The sequence below is a fragment of the Vanessa atalanta genome, chromosome 3, assembly GCF_905147765.1.
Source record: "Vanessa atalanta chromosome 3, ilVanAtal1.2, whole genome shotgun sequence".
Classification (NCBI taxonomy): domain Eukaryota; kingdom Metazoa; phylum Arthropoda; class Insecta; order Lepidoptera; family Nymphalidae; genus Vanessa; species Vanessa atalanta.
The window spans coordinates 3,685,240-3,705,211 of NC_061873.1; the positions used below are offsets into that span (position 1 = coordinate 3,685,240).

Here is a 19,972-nt window from a genome sequence, read left to right on the forward strand (position 1 = left end):
TGTGTTCGAGATACTGTTAAAGGCATCAGTAAGCATGAACACTACAATTTTAACCTTAACATGTCAGTCTTATGATGAACAAAGAGGAAAAATATATTTTAGAGGTAATTGAAAAGTTGTTTTTTCGGTCTGACCAAAATAAAATATGTGTGTAGGGGATACTACATTAATTTTAAATATTGTTTTGAATTTTGTGTCTTTTATTTTCAAGACAGGGCTATACCGATGACACTTGAGTAAATGACGAATTAATTTTTAAATAAATATGTGCTTATAAGTTTTTTTATAAATGATTATTAAGGAATAAAGCTTAAAGAAAGATGAAGTTAGTTTAATCTTACTAATACTATGTATGTGAGAATTTGGATGTTTGTAACTTAATCACATTAAAACAGCTGAACAGCTGAATGAAGCACAAATTATTACAGAGATAGATTATAATCTGGAATAGCACTTTTTATCCCAAATTCTAACATCTGGAAATTCCCGCCACCCCGAACAAGATGATGGAACCGTGGGCATAAACTAATGTTTCATTACATAGTATAAAACAAAGTCGCTCACCGCTGTCTGCCTGTCATTGCGTATACTTAGTTCTTTAAAATTACACAACGGATTTTGATGCGGTTTTTTTAATAGATGAATGATTCAAGAGGAAGGTTTATATGTATAAAACATGCACAATATAGTAGAGAAACACTGATAATTTTAGAGGTTTCTAATGCGATGTCGTAAATAAAAATAATGGCTCATTTACTAAGCAATTTTAAGCAATACATCATTTATATTTATCATTATATATATCCTTATCGAATAAAATACCTTAAATACATTTTGCAGTTCATATAGATCAGAAGATCCTTTACAGCATGTAATTTAAATGAATATTTTCAAAGATACAGATTTAAAATTCAGGGACATAGCGGTTTGTATTGTCTACTGACAAAACGCTATGAACTTTATATTTAATGACATTCTGTAGTATAATTATTTAGTATCAGTATTACACCCGAAACCCGTGCGAACCCGGGGCGGGTCGCTAGTTTATAATAAACTTTTGTTTGCCGATTCAATATTCAATCAATTTGGTTGCTCTAGTAGGTGTTCATATTGCATTTTAATTTGTATTATACTAAAGCACATACTAATACTAATACTGGCAACAATTGGCTGTTCTATAAAAGTTATATTATAACATTCAAAAAGTCAAAATTTTAAAGTTACTTACTAGGAGTAAACAATCTTGTTATCTTGAATCTGCGCAATCTACAAATTGTAAACTACATTGTCGTCCCCTATTTTTCATAACATTACTAACAAAAAAACAATTCGCTTTATCGGTTTAATATTTGTTTTTAATAAAATAAAATACATTGTTTCATGTATAAAATATGACTGACAACGATAAACTTATTTCTTGTCCGGTTTGTAATAGATTGTTTGAAAAACATTCAATAGAAAACCATGTAAATAAGTGTATTTTTTTAAATTCTCTATCGGAAAATAATACAAAAAGAGATGGATCTCACTTGGAAGAAAATTCGCAAGTGAAAAAAGTTAAAGTTTTTGGAAGTTTACTGAGTAGCATTTCAAAATCTCAGGTCAGTAATAATTACCATATTTATTCTGCCCAGATCATGATGTATGAAATTATTTATTTTTTAAATGCATTTATAGAACCTATACTTGTATCAATTATTGGTATTTACAAATCTATAATAATTTAAGACCTCTATTATTATGAGGACACATGCCAAAATGTCATGATAAGCCTACAAGAAAACAAGAAAACATTTAATGAGCTAATTTAATTACATGTGGTACATGTAATTTAGTGAGATAATAAGAAGTAACAGTTTTTAGCATTTGATACAAAAGTTATTGTAATTGTTTTGAGCGGTACAGACTCATCTTGATTTTATCTGTTATGTCACATCTCTTGAAAATTTTGAACAGTAGAGTTGATTTGCCTCTAGGAATAACCTTTATATTGTTCCTACTATCCCTACCACGACATAGATACTTCATTAAAAAAAGTTAATAGGTGATAAGGCTTTGGACACTTCATACGTAAGATAAGTTTCCAGTAATTGGGGATAACTAGATTCTCTATCTTTTTTTCAGGGTACCTTAACAATTTGATTCCATGTGTCAAGTTGACTGACTTGAATTGACATAGTGAATGCTTGACTTGGGTTTTTTTTCGCTTGCGTTAGCTTTGGTTGACACACGTGTTAGTGAGATATCTGTGTTATTATAAGCATTTTCTGTTATTCTTTCCATAATTTTTTAGTGCAAATAGTTAATTTATATGGTTTCTGGGTTTTACTAACCATATTCGGTTACGGTAAGTGTTTATTTACTTTTATAGTTATAGTATATTAGTTGGTAAGTTAAAGTAGTTAGATAATGGATGTTGATCCTCCTCCTGAACCTCCCGATCCCGGGGGTGTGGAAAAAGTTATTGACCTCAATAAATCTTCCTCTCGCAAACGTTCCGGGGATAAATCCACCGCCACTCCCGATTCCTCCTCAAAAAAAACAGTCGTTCATCCCACTACCGCAACTCCTTCCATTCAGACTGTTTATATTAATCCCGCTTTTACTGACGGCCCTAAAAGTTACGCTGATGACGATAAGGGTCCCTTCATTGTCCATGTCTCCCGGGAAGTTTCTGATCCTTCTGCAGGTAACTCAATCCGAGCCATCAAATTCGGTCAGTTTTTACATAAGCACAAAATTGGTTGTATTATTAATGATGGAGTTAAAAACGTAGTTCGCAACAAAATAGAAGTCCAATTTTCCTCAGCCCAATCTGCAAATGATTTTTTAAAAAACCCGATACTGGAACTATGTAAGTACAAAGCAACGTTACCAACTTACAATGTAACTAGAATGGGTCTCGTGAAAGGTGTTCCGGTTGACTGGTCTATGGAGGATCTTATAGAGTCTATCGAGCTTCCTCATGGTTGTGGTGAAATATTAAAAATGAGGCGTTTAAATCGTAAAACCATCAACGAAGGAGTTGTGAACTGGATTCCAACTCAGTCAGTGGTAATAACGTTTAAGGGCCAAATCCTTCCCAATAAAATATATTCATTCCATACCTCTCTTCCCGTTGAAACATATAATCTCCCTACTATAATTTGTTTAAACTGTTGTCGTTATGGCCACATTAAGACTCAGTGTAGATCTACTCCCAGATGTTTTAAATGTTCCCAATCTCATACAGGTGAGTTGTGTGAGGTTACTAAAGATAATGCTACATGCCTTCACTGTTCTGGTAAACACTTTGCTACAGACAAGGATTGTCCAGAGTATTCGCGACAGCAATCAATAAAAATTGTTATGTCTCAGGACAATATCTCTTACATGGAGGCAGCTTCTCGCTTTCCTAATGTTCGCAGGTCCTACGCTGAGGTAGCAAAAGAGATGTTTTCCTCTCCTATATATATTCCATCAAGCCCTAGTCCATCTAAATCCTCCCCACCTCCTAATAGATCATATAGACAGACCATCTTCCGTTCTCCTGCCCCTAGAGTTCCTCAAGGGAAGGGGTATGATAAACAAGCCCACCAAGCCATAGTTGGCAATTGCCCTTCCTCCTCTCCAAATGGTTGTGCTCTAAATGCTGATAATCCCTCCCCTCCTAATAACAATTCTAACTTATTAGAATTACTCACCAAAATCCTCCTTAACATTCTAAGCACATGTAATGAAATCCCTTTACCGTCCAACGTTGCCAATGATTTACATCAACTCTTCAACATCCTTAAAAATGGCCCCAATCAGATTCCTTCAATGGAATTGTAAAAGCATTCGTCCTAAGAAACCTGACCTCCTCTCCCTTATTAATTCATATAAACCCGTCATTATTGCCCTCTCTGAGACATGGTTAATTCCCGGTTCTCGATTTCGGATTCCGGGTTTTTCCTGTTTGAGGGATGACAGAAGTGATGGGTATGCAGGTAGTGCCATCCTGATTAGGCACTCTATTCCCTTCTCCCAAATTCCCTTACCTCCCTTTAGCCAGCATATCAATGCCGTGGCTATAAAAGCCTTTAATATATCCTTTTTATCCCTTTACATTCCCCATCCTAATTCTTCTCTTGCTCCTGAATTACACTCCATCTTCTCTTCCCTTCCAAGCCCTATTCTTGTTATGGGGGACTTTAATGCCCATCATACATTATGGGGTTCCTATCACTGTGACGGATTTGCTCCCTTGTTGGTGGACATCGTTGATGATGTAAATTTATGCATTCTCAACGATGGCTCGCCGACTCGTAGAGTTTATCCAAATCAGAATCCTTATTCTGCCGTCGACTTATCCCTATCAACTCCCTCCCTATCCTCACAAATATCTTGGAATACCCTCCCATCAACATTTGGAAGCGACCATTTTCCTATCCTTCTTTCACTTAAGAACAGATCCCTCACATCCTTCAAATCATCCCCTCTTCTAAAATACAGACTAAAAAATGTTAACTGGTCAGCATACTCTAACTCTGTTGATGCCATGTTAGACTCCCTCCCTGGTTTTGTGAATGATGAAAATATTATTGCTTACTACGAACTTTTCCTTAATGCTATCAAATCCTCTGCTGATGCCCATTTTCCTCTAAAAAATATAAATAAAAAGACTTTGCTTTCTCCTCCTTGGTGGGATGAAGAATGTAATGTCATGGTCCAACGGAGATCTGAAGCCGAAGAGTCATATACAGTCTCTATGACTCCACAAAATTTCATCAAATATCAGCGTATTGATGCCAAAATTAAAAGACTGTTCAAAAAAAAGAAAAAGCTAGGGTGGACCAACTTCTGTGAATCCCTCAGTCCTCGATCTCCTCCTCAAACAGTTTGGACAAATCTTAAGAAATTTCGCCGCTCCCTCAACTCAGAAAATCCAAATGCCAATAATCCCTCCATATGGCTTAATGATTTTGCTGCCAAGCTGGCACCTCCCTTTGTCCCATGCCAGGATAGCTTTATTACACTGACTCCAACACTTGTATCGGATGATATGGATGGTCCGTTTACTCTCTCAGAGCTCCATACAGCTCTAAAGGGACTTAAAGACTCATCTCCAGGGGAAGATGGCGTTCCCTATTCTTTTATAGTAAACCTTAGTGATAAAGCTAAATGCGTCTATTTGAATTTAATTAATGCTTTTTTCTCAGCAGGAATCGTCCCGGAATCTTGGAAGTCCCAAATTATTATCCCCATTCTCAAACCAGGAAAAAGCCCATTGGACCCAAGTTATACATTATACATTAGTAAAAGTAACTGAACACCTCTTAAAAAACCGTTTGGAATGGATAATGGAAAGCAGGAATATTCTCTCACCCTCTCAATTTGGCTTTCGAAAGGGTCTGAGCACTCTCGATAGTCTCAGCATTCTCACGACAGACATTCGAATAGCCTTTTCTAACGGAGAGTACCTTGTGGGTGTTTTTCTAGATATTTCTTCTGCATATGATAATGTTCTTCTTCCGGTACTCAGGCAAAAACTGCACCAGCTGAGCGTTCCTCCGAGGATTACACATTTCATATGTAACCTGCTATTTTGCAGATCAATTTCTGTTAAACACCAAAATTTTTTTCTTCCCCCCCGATTCGTCTGGAAAGGTCTCCCGCAAGGCTCAGTCCTAAGCCCTCTGCTTTACAGCATTTATACCCACGATCTTGAATTGTCTGTTAATAACTTTTGTAACATCCTTCAATATGCTGATGACATTGTACTATATCATAGATCTTCTTCCGTCCAAAACTTAACATTGCGTTTAAACTCTGCTTTGCATTATCTTGACCTATGGCTCTCTGATCACGGCTTATCTCTATCAGTAGATAAGACTCAGGCAGTTGCTTTTACACGAAAAAGGCTTATTCCCGTCTTTGACCTGTTCTGTGGGGATCAGCGTATCAACTTTGTCAATAAGGCTAAGTTTCTAGGCATAATACTTGATAACAAACTGAACGGAATTTGTCACTCTGAACATATTATCAAAAAATGTGAAAAGGGCATTAACGTCCTTAGAGCTGTCTCAGGTGTCTGGTGGGGAGCTCACCCATATTCTCTTAAACTACTGTACAATGCAATAGTCCGTAGTCATTTAGACTATGGACTATTTGTCTTAGATCCACTTAATAAAACCGTTTCTGATAAACTTAATAGAATTCAACACAAATGCCTTAGAATAATTATAGGAGCCATGAAGACTTCACCCACTAACGCCCTGCAAGTTGAATGTGTTGATCCTCCTCTACAACTAAGAAGACAATTTTTATGCGACCGCTTCGTGGTAAAATCATTACAGCTATCCTCTCATCCTCTTTGGTCCCGTTTAAGCAAACTGTCCCAACTCTGTGCGCGTCCTAAAAGCCCATCCTTGTTATTAGATAGTTTTTTAAAATTTACCAAACTTCCGCATCCTATATTGAGGTTCCATTCAAATCCTCTTTTTTCCACTCCATTTAGAGCTCTTGTATATAATCCTCCAATTATCACAGATCTTGGTCTTACTAAAGGGGCTCCTGAAACAAACTGTAAATTTCAAAGAATCTTTCATCAAAAATGGTCAAACCATCTCCTTATATTTACTGATGCCTCTAAAATATCCCCCGATAGCTGTGTCGGTTCAGCCTGTTGGATTCCCAAATTCAAAATTATCCTTCAATTCAAATCCCCTCCTGAAACATCAATTTTTTCCGGTGAAGCGATTGCCATTCTGGAAGCCATCCTATTTGCCCAATCCCATGACCTAAGACAGACTGTTATCCTGACAGACTCTTTGAGCTGTCTGTTGGCAATTAGGGAAAATCCATTTCGTAGTAGGCGGAAATTTTTTATCATCCTTAAGATCAGGGAGGCTTTGTTCTCGTGTCACCAAAAAGGGCTAGAAATATCGCTTGTCTGGATACCAAGCCATTCTGGTATAAGCGGTAACGAAGCCGCAGACTCGTTCGCTAGAGCTGCTATAACAACTGGCTCTCTAGATCATTTTAAAAATTCAACTCAGGATTTGTGTGCTTTAGCGAAAACTCATCTGGATAAATCCTGGAACTCTGTTTGGAAAGTTTCATCAAAATCTAAAGGTAGATTTTACGCATCTCTACAACCAGACATCCCAAGGCGACCTTGGTTTTCACTTCACAGGCAAGCCAATCGTTGGATCACCACAACTATCTGCCGACTACGCCTTGGACATGCATGTACTCCCATACATCTATGTAAAATTAGAGTTAGAGATCACTCTTTGTGTGAGTGTGGCCTAGACGAAGGTTCCCTACCCCATATACTGTTCTCTTGCCCCAAACTCCTCTATCCCGCATATGACGTTCTCCCTCCAAAAGTTCCTCGCCCTATTAATGTCGAATGTTTATTAATGTTTGTGTTTAGTCCATTTTGTAAATTTCTATGTAAATATATTGAACGTAATAAGATTAAGCTATAAATAGTTTTGTGATTGTTTTTCTGTGTTTAAATAGCAGTTATTTTTTTTTATCTAATTATTATTATTGTGTTGTTTTAGGTTGTGGGTTTTTTTAATTCCGTCTACTACTATTATGCCTTCAAAATTAAATTGATCCTGCAATCTCGACCGCACCAATCAATCTCTACCGTGTCTTCTCCATCGCACGTGACATTGGCGAAATAATCTGTGTCTTTTTGACACAAATAAAAGCCAGAAAAAAAAAAAAAAATAGTGAATGCTTATTTTACCTATTAATGCAATTTTTCATAGACATTCTTTGGCTCAGCCTGTTTCTTGATTATATGAATTTACTGTTCATGCATTGATCTTCAATAAGGTTGCACAAAAAAAATTACATTAGTTATAATATTTGTTACTACTTAGAATACAGCCCAAACATAAAAAATGTAATTTTAGTTTTACTATTTATTAAGTGCAATTGGAAATTTCATCCATCCTTAGGCTTCCAAATTATTAAAACCTCCCAAAGGTGACAGTATATCAGAAATCTGTCAAATAGATATAGATAGTATCATATCTAATATGCCAATATTCATTGACTGTAATCTTACTCTTAATAAATATATCCAACACTTATCAAAACCAAATAGAATTTGCAAATCTATTTATATCTTTAGGCATCTATATAAATCACCCTTTCATTAAATTGAATGGCTGACTAAACTAACTAACTAAAGCAATTACTTTATCAGATGTTTTAACGTTTAATTCATAGGTTTTATAAACCTCAAAAGATTTTATCTTGCATATTGGAATTTATTAATAAATAAGAAATAACACAGACCAAAAAACATATACAAACTAAATTGGTACACATACTTGCATACTGGATTGAGACTAGGTGTTAGGGTTTTGTGCAAGTGTATCAGGATAGGTACCTCCCGCTTATCACATGATGGTGATGTTATCCAGCCGATTTTGGTCACAATGGTCAATCTCATAGATTATAATGCACAGTTGTGTGCTCAGACACAGCTACGCTCTCTATTCTGTCAGTCTTAAAATTCGACACGACCGGAAAGAGTTCTGGCAGAGGACCAACGGCTTTTCGTGCTAGTACTCAGAATTTTTTCGACAAAAAAACCCAATGAGTTTTTATCGGCCCGACCTGACCTTTCAAATCAGAACCTCGAGATGTGTTTTATTGCTAAACAGTAATACTTAGCATTGTTGTATTCCAGTTTTAGGGGTGAGTGAATCAGTGTTACGCAAGGGACATATTGTCATAGTTTCCAAAGTTGGGGACGATTATTAATATTTCTAACAGCCCAAGTATCAATAGATGAAGAAGACCATCCTCCTTGCTTTCCTATTTCACAAATAAACAAAACAGACATTTTGTCCGAATTTCGTACAACAGTTCGTAATCATAAAAGCTCAATTGCATGTGAATTGTATATTTTAAAACATTTATTAAAATTGCATGTTTTATTTGAATTGTTGGACGGAGAAATAAATCTATCCTTTTTAGTTTTATTTTGGGTTGTTGCTGCGACACCTAGCTATCTCAAATTTCCCAACTTGCATATTGTCAATTTATTCCTATTTTTTTTTTTTTCATAACTTTTTCTAGGTTGTTCAAAGTACAACACCAGTTAAACATCAACTAACTATTAAAGAACAACCAACCAAAGCTTCATCAGCTTCAAATGATACAAGAAAAATTCCATTAGCAGAGACTATGAGGCCAAACACTCTCGATGATATTGTTGGACAAATAGACGCATTTGGAAAAGGCTCCATGTTGCACTCCATGCTCAAAAAGAAAATAATTCCTAACATGATACTATGGGGTCCACCTGGATGTGGAAAGGTAAATGATAAAATCTTATATTGAAATTGGCCGAAGATTGCGGATTTAACCTTCCGTGCACCACGTAGATAGAAGTTACGTCTTGTCCTACGTGACCTACTTTCTACGTCCTTCCTAGACCTATAATCATTCCATATTTTTAGAGATAGTATCTATATATTTCAATTGTATATATTATGTTTTTCTCTGAACTAATAGAGGACCAAAATAAAATACAGTTGACAAATTTGATAAACATTTTTTAATATCTTTAGACCACGTAATAAAAATAGTCTTTATTTACGGAGATTGAATACTCAAATGATAGGAGTCGCCTTCACTATTGGGTAGATTGGATGAGCTGTTTCAGCTCATCCAATCGCTATAATTATTATCCAAAAGTGCAAATCTTATTGCATCTTCATTTTATTATAGAGCTATTATGTCTTGAAAACAAATTTACAAACAGTTTAATATAACAAAATGTATTGAGATTCATGTAGAAATACTCATATTTTAAAAACAGTACTGCTCATCTGTTAGACGACGTTCCAAATTACATGGGGTTTCTGACAATCTTACACTCCACACTTTACAAGCGTCCTTCGCCTTTGACGCTGCTATAATATCACTATTACTAAGCGCTTTGGCAAAATATCAACTTCAGCTATACGAGGTTTCGAGATGTTCGCGGGGAATTTGAGCGATATACATAGATTTTTGTTTGGCTGGGGTTTATTAGAACCCACGTGGTGCACGAAAGGTTAAGCTAGGGCAAGCACTACTGAGTTTTCATGCCCTTCATTTGTGTTTATACATCAACTACTCGGCGGTGAAGACAAACATCGCGAGGAAACCTTCATGTTTCGGTCGACCTCGTCAAAACCAATGGGTCATTTAGCAATAAATAGAAACATTTATAGAATCAAAACAAGTTAATCTATTCTTATTTCCTAAATAAATATTTTATATCACTATTAAAACAGACAATTAATTAATAATTATGTTTTTATAGACATCTATAGCAAATGTCATTGCCAAAATTTGTGCGGAGCAAAGTAATTTACGATTTGTGAAATACTCTGCAACTATGTCTGGTATCAATGATGTAAAAGAAGCTGTGAAGATCGCAAAAAACGAAGCTCAATTCAAAAGACAAACCGTTTTGTTTATGGATGAAATACATAGGTATTAAATAAATCACGTTAATGAGGTTTTCAATTTATTGACTCTTGATCGTTGTTATTTTTTATCTTACAGATTCAATAAATTGCAACAAGATACATTTCTGCCCCATGTTGAAAATGGAACGATTACGCTGATTGGTGCAACTACAGAGAACCCGTCTTTCAGTTTGAATAATGCTCTTTTGAGTCGCTGCAAGATTGTAGTTCTCAGCAAATTAACAGTGGATGATGTATGGCAGATATTAGAAAGAGCTGTGATAAGGAATAATTTAGCTGTAGTGGTTGACAGTATAGAAGATAAGGTTAATAATGAAATTGTTAAGGACAAGTTAGTTTTTTTTTTTAATCTTGGTAGGCAGTCACCGCCCATAGAAGGCACTGTAAGAAATATTGACCATCCGATGCACGCTACTCACCTTATAAACTAAGATGTTATGTCCCCTGTGCATGCCCGTAGTTCTCACTGGTTCACTCACCCTTCAAACCAGAACACAACAATACTTAGTGTCGCCATTTGACGGTAGGATATGTGATGATGGTATCTACTCAGATGATTTTGAACAAAGCCCATCAAATAGTTCTGTTAATAATATTCTTAAAATCTACATGAAACAGATTTAAAAAAACTATGTCAATGTCAATGAGTCAAACAAAAGATTTATTTTAGATACATAATAGAAAGGAAATCAATTCGTTGGCTTGCGGAGATTTGCGATGGAGACGCGCGCATTGCACTCGGCGCGTTGGAGCTCGTGCTCGATGCCGGTCCCTCGTCCTCCGCAACGAGCCAAAGCAACTACATAAGCTTAGAAGATTTGAAAATAGGAATTAAAGTTAGTAGGAAGTTTCCTAGTGAGTAAATAGATCAAGAGTGAGTAAAAACAGTTTATCTAAAAATTCAACAAATAGCGGGCGCTAAAAGGTAAACTTGCTTATGGCTACTCAAGAAAATAAAACTCCTTTTTTTTTAATTACCAGAAAAAAATAAAATTCAAAACAATTTTTAAATACTTTAGGAAAACTTGCTTAAAAAAAAATACGTACTACTTTGTAAACAGGAATCAATTTTATTTTTTTTTGTTTTTGTGTTTCTAGGAATCACATTTAGGATGTGCCCAAAATAGAGCATCTGTTGCAAATTCTCGAAATTCAAATGGGACATATGCGCTGACAAGAAAATCTACAAGTTAATCTCTGATCCGCAGCGGTCGCACATTCTCTACGACCGACGAGGCGAAGAGCACTACAACATAGTGTCGGCGATCCATAAGTCGATCCGAGCCGGCGACGACAACGCCGCGCTGTACTGGACCACGCGCGCGCTGAGCTCCGGGGAGGACCCGCTGTACGTCGCGCGCCGCCTCGTGCGCGCCGCGGCCGAGGACGTCGGTCAGTCTAAATCATACTAATGTATTGGGTATTTTTGGCTGGTTTTGCCATATTCACAAAAAACATTTTCAGACTTTTTTAGGTTACAGCGAGAATTATAGATGGTTCAAGAAATCGTGAGCATAATGATCACGATGCAGAAATGACAATTTATATAAAAATACCTTATACCTTTCGTGCATTTTAGGCTTAGGCGATCCAAGTGCGTTAACTGATGCAGTGGCGTGCTTGCAAGGCTGTCAGCACATAGGCATGCCAGAATGCGACGTTCTGCTTGCTCAGTGCGCGGTGAGACTGGCCAGGGCCGACAAAAGCCCTGAGGTTTATCATGCTATGAAAAAAGTGCAGAGATCTCTCACCGCAACAAAGGGCCCCTTGCCGTCTGTGCCTTTGCATCTACGTAATGCACCTACAAGACTTATGAAAGATTTAGGTAATATTTTTATAACAATAATTTATTCATTATACATGATTCACCATTCACTACGGAATTAGAGAATGTGCGCTCGACTTCTTATCTTAAGAATTAGTATGGGGTTATAATCTACCTCAAGGATCAATTTTTGGATCTTTTCTATTCCTCATATACATAAATGGCTTGCACTTTCTTGTAGGGAATTAGGCTTAATATATTCCAGTTATATTCATAGTATAATGTCTTACATTTTCATAGTTTGGGGTAAAAACGCTGCCGCTATCTATACAATATTTGTGCTGCAAAAATGGGCCATTCGCACAATCCGTAACCTAGGAGCTAAAGAATCAATTAGGCATAAAATTATTGAATTCAATATAAACTGTTACTTCTCTATATATATTTTGTAATGTTATGTATATACGGAAAAATAATAATGATTTTGTGGGAAAATGTGATACTCATAGCACTGGTTTAAGGCACAAATATAAACTTGTTACTCCTGTTACTCGACTGCATAGAGTCAGGAACTCTTTTGTGGGGTAATGTAAACGGTTCTACGACAGGATCCCAGTAAGCGTTCAAATTCCTCTGATGGTAAATTAAAAAAATATATGTTTAAAGACGTCTGTGTGCGAAAGGTGATTTTAGAATTAGTAAGTTGCAGCTTGAGAAAAGATCGCCGCCTGCTATTTGTTTTTTGATTTTAAATATATATAAAAATAATGATACATAGAAACCACTGAGTTTCTTCGCCGATCAGGGTATTTTCTTTTCTAAACCCAAACCGTGTAGTGTTTAATTTGACAGTTAATAAGTACAATGCTTTTCTATATTGAATAAAGGAATTTGATTTACTAAACTTATCTTAATTATCTTGAATAAATAAGTAATTCTCAATTAAGAGTACGAAAATAAATTCATGAAGCAAAAACTTTTATATATGACAGTTGATGTATGGTGCTTGATCCGAATGAATGTGGGAATCAATAACAAATACGGAATCACTTAAACAATAAACTATTCACTTCATACACAATTCTAACGAGTTGTTAAACAATTTTAGACGTTTTGTTTGTGAGTCGGCTAGAACTAAGTGAAGTGTCACCGACTCGCTTGGTGTTGGTGGTGGTTGGCAATTTGTGATGGGTAGTCTCTACGCCTGTGTGGGTACTTTCTCCCTATCAGATCCCAGTAACAGAGCCGATGATTTCGTTAGAAGTACTATAATTAAGAGAACTAAAGATAAACTTGTATCTTGAGTTTGAGTTTGATTAACACAAAGTTTAGAATTCACAAAATTAGTACATCCCTAGCACCCATTATTCGATTCTAACATTATGTACACCATTTTACTTACATCTCAATTTAAAACACACGGATTTCATTTAAATTATTACAGCTTATTGTACTGTACACGATGTTATACAAAGTAATGATAGAAGAGCTTGTACGTTGACGGTCATACAGGATACCCTATCTATGCTATAAATAAATAGATATTTTTTTTAAACCTGAAAATTTCCTTTACTATGTACAATAAATAACAAATAACAATAAGCCAAATATTTTAATTTCAGGATATGGTAGAGGATATAACACAAAAGATCGAGATCATTCTGGTATTTGTTACATGCCAGAGGGATTAGAAAATGTAAATTTTTTTAATGAAGCTGATGAAGAACCTATGTAATAAAAAAAAAAATCTAGTGTCAATGTTTTATTTGGGATAATCTCATTTCACAATATGACATGGTAAAAATTTACTATTTACAAGACGCACACATCACTGTAATATTACAAATTTTACCTACATTGTACCTTCATAACACTGACTGGCTTTGTATTTGCCATAATTTTCGGTCCTATGTTTATAAAAATAAAATAACATTATCTTAATTTACAACATTTGCCTACTGCACATTGTGCACAAAAATACAATATAAATTTACATTATTCTAGTTGTGTGGGCATGAGACTTTAGCATTTTAGATGCTTATATTCAGCTAATAACACTGAATTGCCCCACATAATTAGAAAATGGGCACTCATTCAAATGAACAAATAGCCTCACTATTATATACAAATTAAATTGATACTGAACTACCAAAATGACTATTTTATCTTAAACTTATTCAGCACTGTCATTTTTGTAACATAAAAATATAAAGATTTAAACTAAGACTGTAATTCTAGCTTATATTGTAAAATCTAAAGAATGAATTTTTATTACGTCTAACTTGTAGTTCAATAAAATGTGCCATTACTTACGCAAATTGATTGCAAAATTTGTACAATCTTATACTAGTTTCCACTAACACTAACTAAGCTAACACAAACAAAATCATTAAGATCAGCAAACTTGAAACATATAATCTAAAATAAATTAGAATCAGACTTCTAATTATGATCTTAAAACTTCAGGAACAGATTTCTTTTTTGTCTATAATAATTATCAATGTATAAAATAAACATGAATTTTAATCTTGGTCAAAAATTCATAGAAATAAATAATGATAATATAAAGAAATGGATGTATAATGTGGAACGTTTGCAGGTATGAAAAATAGTATATAGAAGATATATAAAGTATAGCTAATGCTAAAGTAAAACTTAGAAAACATAGTCGGGTCCGGCCATATCAATCGCCCAACGGAATTTATCACGTTGAGTTTTGTTGTAGATCTTTTCAATAGGCACACCATGTTTTTTACACCTGTAAGGATAATATAAAATTTAACATTCAAGAAATAATATAAACAATTTGTTAGACAGTTCAATTTTAGTTCATTTTAATATCTAAAATGAAAGGAAGACCAATATATCACCTATTTAAGATGTTATAGTCTTATTATTAGAAAATACTTTCAATATTTTTTGTGTTAAACTATTATAAATATGAATGAATGAATGTGAAATAATTTATAGTTATAAAATTTAAATACTTCAGATTTCAGCTCATAAAGCTGCATCAAATTCTAGTATTAATTTTGTTCACTTACCATGATACTGAAATACGAGGGTCAAGATAGTTAAGCTTAGAAGTGCCGAGAGCAATTGTTTTGTTTTCATCACGGTCAGTTTCTTGAAGTTCTAATTTTTTTAGTTGCTCCTTAAGTCGCTCAAGGGCCTTTTTCTTTTTATCACATGCTAACTTTTCTTTCACTGAACCTCTTTTAGCAGCTTTGGTTGCATCTCGATAATCTGCCTCAGCTTCATCCACCTGATCTCGTTTAGTTTGAATTTTTTCTTTCAAAGCTTCCATCGATTTAGAATGACCTGAAAGTTAAAAATTAACAATTTATTTATAGATCTTTATTGTAATAAATAAAGTTAATTTGAATTGAATGATAGTATAAACAATCTAAAATACCTTTAGGAACAGCACGTTGATGGTTGCAAAGTATAGCAACAGCTCTATTTGCTCTATTATAAGCTAATATTTTTTCTGGTATTGAGGCATCGGGGTCTGTTAACTCCTCTAATTGTTTTTGCAGTGTTATTGATGCATTGTAAGTACGGAAGACCTTGGCAGTCAATCCAGGCATCAAATCTTTTAAATGTTCATTCAATGTTTGAGTGTTTAGTCTATCAAATAGATCATCGCTGCCTTTTTTATGCTCCATAAAAATTTCAAGATTTTTAAACACCCGTTTTTCAACAGGTACCTCATTGTAATATCTAATTGAATCTTTACCCAAAAAATCAAAGACAACAACATATTCCTTCCCATCTTTCTCCTTATGCAACTCAATGTGTTCTACACGGAGTGAACAACAACCAACCGTATCAGCTTGATCATCATCTTTTTCATTACCCGCTCTCAATGCCAATCGATCAATAAAATAAAGTGCCACAGCACGTTGACGGACACGCATTTCTTTTGCCTTCCAATCCGCTCGATATGTGTCTCTTATTTTATCAATACTCTTGTGTAGGTGTCTAGCAGTCTCATACTTTTGCCAATCCTTTTCACCTTTCAATTTTGAACTAGGATTTAACATGACATATTTGGCTTGACTTTGTACATTTTCAGTCCAAGATGCCAACCAAGTGACAGTATTATCATGTCTGACTTCTTTCCATTTGTGACCAGCTGGTGGTTTAGGTATTTTACTATCTTTAGAACAATTAATAAGAACATCTTCAGGCATGACACGCCTCTTTAACATTCCCATTTTAGGGTGTTCTCCTCTTCCTCTGAACAAACCGGGTGGTTCTATTCTGAAGTTGCCAATTTTTTCTTTATGTCCATCTATTATACAGAAACCATATTCTTTTTGGATTTCCTCATTTTTAGCTTTAAGAGCAGCTTTTTCTTCTTTTGTCCTATTTTTATTCTTTTCTGAGAGACTTTGGAAATATGCTTGCATTTCTTTAAAATCACATTTTGAGAGATCTTTTATGAGTTTAGTTTCTTCATGTGTCATGACTTTACGCCAATCTCCAAAAAAGTTATTATTAAATGTGGATTTTGTAGTATAGTCGTGATCCAACATACGAGCATAAAATCCAGCAACTTCTTCACTATCCTGAGAAAGCTTTACTACCTTACCATCATAGCGGAATTTCACAGTATCAGGCAATGGTTCATAAGCTGGTGCAAATAATGGTCCTTTATGTTCAAGGAAATGCCATTTTGTACCATCTTCTTTTTTAGATTCTTCCCACCTAAGAAAGAAATACATATTACAATAAATATTATTTATAAAATTATAAAAATAATGGTTTTGTTAATGAATTTACTTTTTGCGAAAAACTCTCAATTGCCGTACTGTTCGAATATTCTCAGAAGTTACTTTCAGAAATGATTTACACTTAAATATATTTACACCTATCAAGACAATCATGTTATATTTAATCAAACATAACCTCAAAGTTATGTCATGTCAGGTTAGCTTCAATGATTCGAAAGACATCAAGCGCCATCTTTTGCTACTTTCAGTAACTTACTGTAGTATTGCTATAGTAAAATAGATTTGAGTAATATTTTTATTATTTACAATTCTAAGCTCATTTTGGCAGTAGTTTGTCTGTTTGTATTGTGTCATACTAACTATTTAAAAAAGGAAAGCACTGGAATTTAATATTAGTATAATACAATGAATGGTCACAAAATTTGTTATTAAAATAAGGTTATTAGTTTATGAAGAAGTTTTTCCACTAACCACTTCCAAACTTCTGGCTCTTCATCGTCTTTTTTCTTCCGTTTAATAGGACTGGGATTTTCATCTGCTTCAGTCTTAATACTCTTGTTAGATTTTCTTTTTTCTGCTTTCTTTTTCTTCTTACTTGGTGCCTCTTCTTCCTCGTCATCATCATCATAAATTTCTTAAAGATAAGATTAACATTTACAAAATTAAAACATTTATACAACTACAGCTAAATCATATTTGATTATATAAATATAAATTTATTGTAAGAAATAGTGATAGGAATAACTAGATATTACTATATTATCTATTTACCTTTCTTAGGCTTCTTTTTTGACTTCTTACGCTGAAGTAATGGTGTTTCTTCTTCACTTTCACTAGCAGCTCGCTTCTTTGATGCCATGCGTTCTAACTATAGTAGAAATACATTATATATATATTTTTTTTTAATTTATATAACATAATATACATAATAACATAGATAAATAACCACTTTAAAATTATAATTTTACCAGAGGAATATCTTCTTCCCCCTCAGAGGGACTTTCTTCATCAGGAGGCAATTCAGAGAGTGGTTCATCTTTGAACTGTGACATTGAGTAATCACATGATGAAACTGTTGTATTAGCACCTCCATAACCATCATCAATTTCTTCTTTTACTTCTGGTTTTATTTCCACTTCTATCTGCAATGTTGATATTATATTTTAATTGTGATCATAGATTATAATTATTAATTAATTTTTTTTTATACAACATTGTATAATTGTACAACATTTATAAAGTTATAATGATTACTTATTGATTACCTCTAGACTGGGCCCTTGTTTTGTGGAATAATCATCAAAATCAGGCTCAATTTTAATCTTTTCATGTTTTTCACTGTTGTGTTTGTCTTTGAGTTTGCTGGAGCTATTCAGAAAAAAATATTTTGATAAATAACAGAAATTTTTAAATATTACAAAATTGAATATAAGGTTTTAATACATGTGAGTAACATTACAATATATACTAATATTAATATTATAAATAAGCAAGTAAATGTCCGTCAGTTGCATATTGGCTAGATTATTATTGAAGCAAGCTGGAACTTTTTTGCTATAATACCAGACGACCAAATCAAACATTAGCAAAGTTGCAGGAACAACTGCTATTACATATAAAACTAAACTCTTCATATTTAATAATATAATATTCAAATCCACTATCATGTCTTCATTTCCAGACATTTACATTTTAAATAACTAAAATTACATTACAAGTTAAATAACTAAAACATGACATTTAATGACTTACCTGTGCTTGTCTTTAGAACTGGAGTGCTTGTCTTTATCACTGCGATGTCTGTCTTTATCACTTTTGTGGCGTTCTTTTTCATCCCTTTCTTTATCTCTATCCTTTGACTTATGTTCTTTATCTTTTGTTGACGAAGAGTTCTCCTTTGATGAGGAAGACTTCTTTTCACCATCATTTGATTTGTGTTTTTCTCTGTCACTTTTATCTTTATCTCGATGACGGTCCTTGTCACTACGGTGTCTATCTTTCTCTTTGTCACTGCGATCTTTTTCCTTGTCTGAACGATCCTTCTCCTTATGCTTATCACGATCTCTATCACGCTCTTTGTCTTTGCTGGATGACTTATGAGAGCTACTATGATTTTTGCTACTTGAGTGCCTGTCTTTATCTTTATCTCTAATAAAAATAGATAAAAATAATTTATTTATTTTTTTAAAAGAAACATTTTTAAAAATTTAGTATTCAAATGATTAAATATAGATGAAGTTATTTTTTTATTAGTGTTAATTTGACCGGTTTTAATTTTAAGGGTATTACATGTGAAGGTAGATTAAAAGGTAAGTATATTTATAAGAACTTTCTAGAGATAAATAACCTGTTCGAACTGCTGCTATGTTTGGAAGAGCTCTTGTGGTCCCGGTCTCGGTCTTTGTCGCGATGCTTGTCTTTGCTAGAAGACTTGTGGCTGCTCTTGTGCTTCTCAGAGCTGCTGTATCCGTTGTGGATGCCGTTCACGTGTTCATTTTTATTTCCATTTACCTTTCCCTGTGAATAAAATTGCAACGTGATTTATTTCACGCATAGCTATTTTTTTTTTTTATTTAAATAAATAGTCAAATGGGATCTGTTTGTTTAAGGAACAAAAATATAATACATTAAAAGCAATCAAATCACTACTATGCGAAGCTTAGCCTCTTTCTTATGCGAGAACTATAGTAGACGCCATATTGGGACTTAGAAAATTTTTGCTTTGTAGTATGCAGGATCACTAGTAAACAGATTGATAGGAACGTTATTAACAAACAACAGTAAAATACAAGAAAACTAAAGACAAAATATAATTCATCTGAGTACTTACAGAATCGCAATCATTATCACTTGCTGGATTTTCAACGCTCATTTTGCCTACGTATAACGCGGTTTGTTCGAGACACGTCTGAGATTACATGAGGATTGGGGCCGGTCGACCGAACGCAATTTTTCTAAGTGCCGCGATGTGACGAATGCGCATGCGTCGCTCGCAA

At 34.3% G+C, this 19,972-nt stretch overlaps 2 protein-coding genes across 2 annotated transcripts; one reads left to right on the plus strand and one right to left on the minus strand.

Annotated features, from left to right (window-relative positions):
- Nucleotides 1–1,213: 1,213 nt before the first annotated feature.
- LOC125077439 (ATPase WRNIP1-like) lies at nucleotides 1,214–13,988 on the plus strand. Its single transcript, XM_047689408.1, has 8 exons — nucleotides 1,214–1,601; nucleotides 9,070–9,309; nucleotides 10,304–10,476; nucleotides 10,549–10,803; nucleotides 11,143–11,308; nucleotides 11,681–11,864; nucleotides 12,052–12,297; nucleotides 13,860–13,988. The coding sequence occupies exons 1-8, from the start codon at nucleotides 1,392–1,394 to the stop codon at nucleotides 13,970–13,972; spliced, it is 1,587 nt and encodes a 528-aa protein (XP_047545364.1). The 5' UTR covers nucleotides 1,214–1,391; the 3' UTR covers nucleotides 13,973–13,988.
- LOC125077438 (DNA topoisomerase I, mitochondrial) lies at nucleotides 13,985–19,956 on the minus strand. The gene is made up of 10 exons (XM_047689407.1): nucleotides 19,807–19,956; nucleotides 19,324–19,493; nucleotides 18,729–19,124; nucleotides 18,242–18,344; nucleotides 17,945–18,118; nucleotides 17,748–17,844; nucleotides 17,448–17,610; nucleotides 15,653–16,950; nucleotides 15,282–15,558; nucleotides 13,985–14,995 (listed from the first exon to the last, which is right to left on the minus strand). Exons 1-10 carry the CDS (start codon nucleotides 19,846–19,848, stop codon nucleotides 14,893–14,895), a joined length of 2,823 nt encoding a protein of 940 aa, XP_047545363.1. The 5' UTR covers nucleotides 19,849–19,956; the 3' UTR covers nucleotides 13,985–14,892.
- Nucleotides 19,957–19,972: the final 16 nt, after the last annotated feature.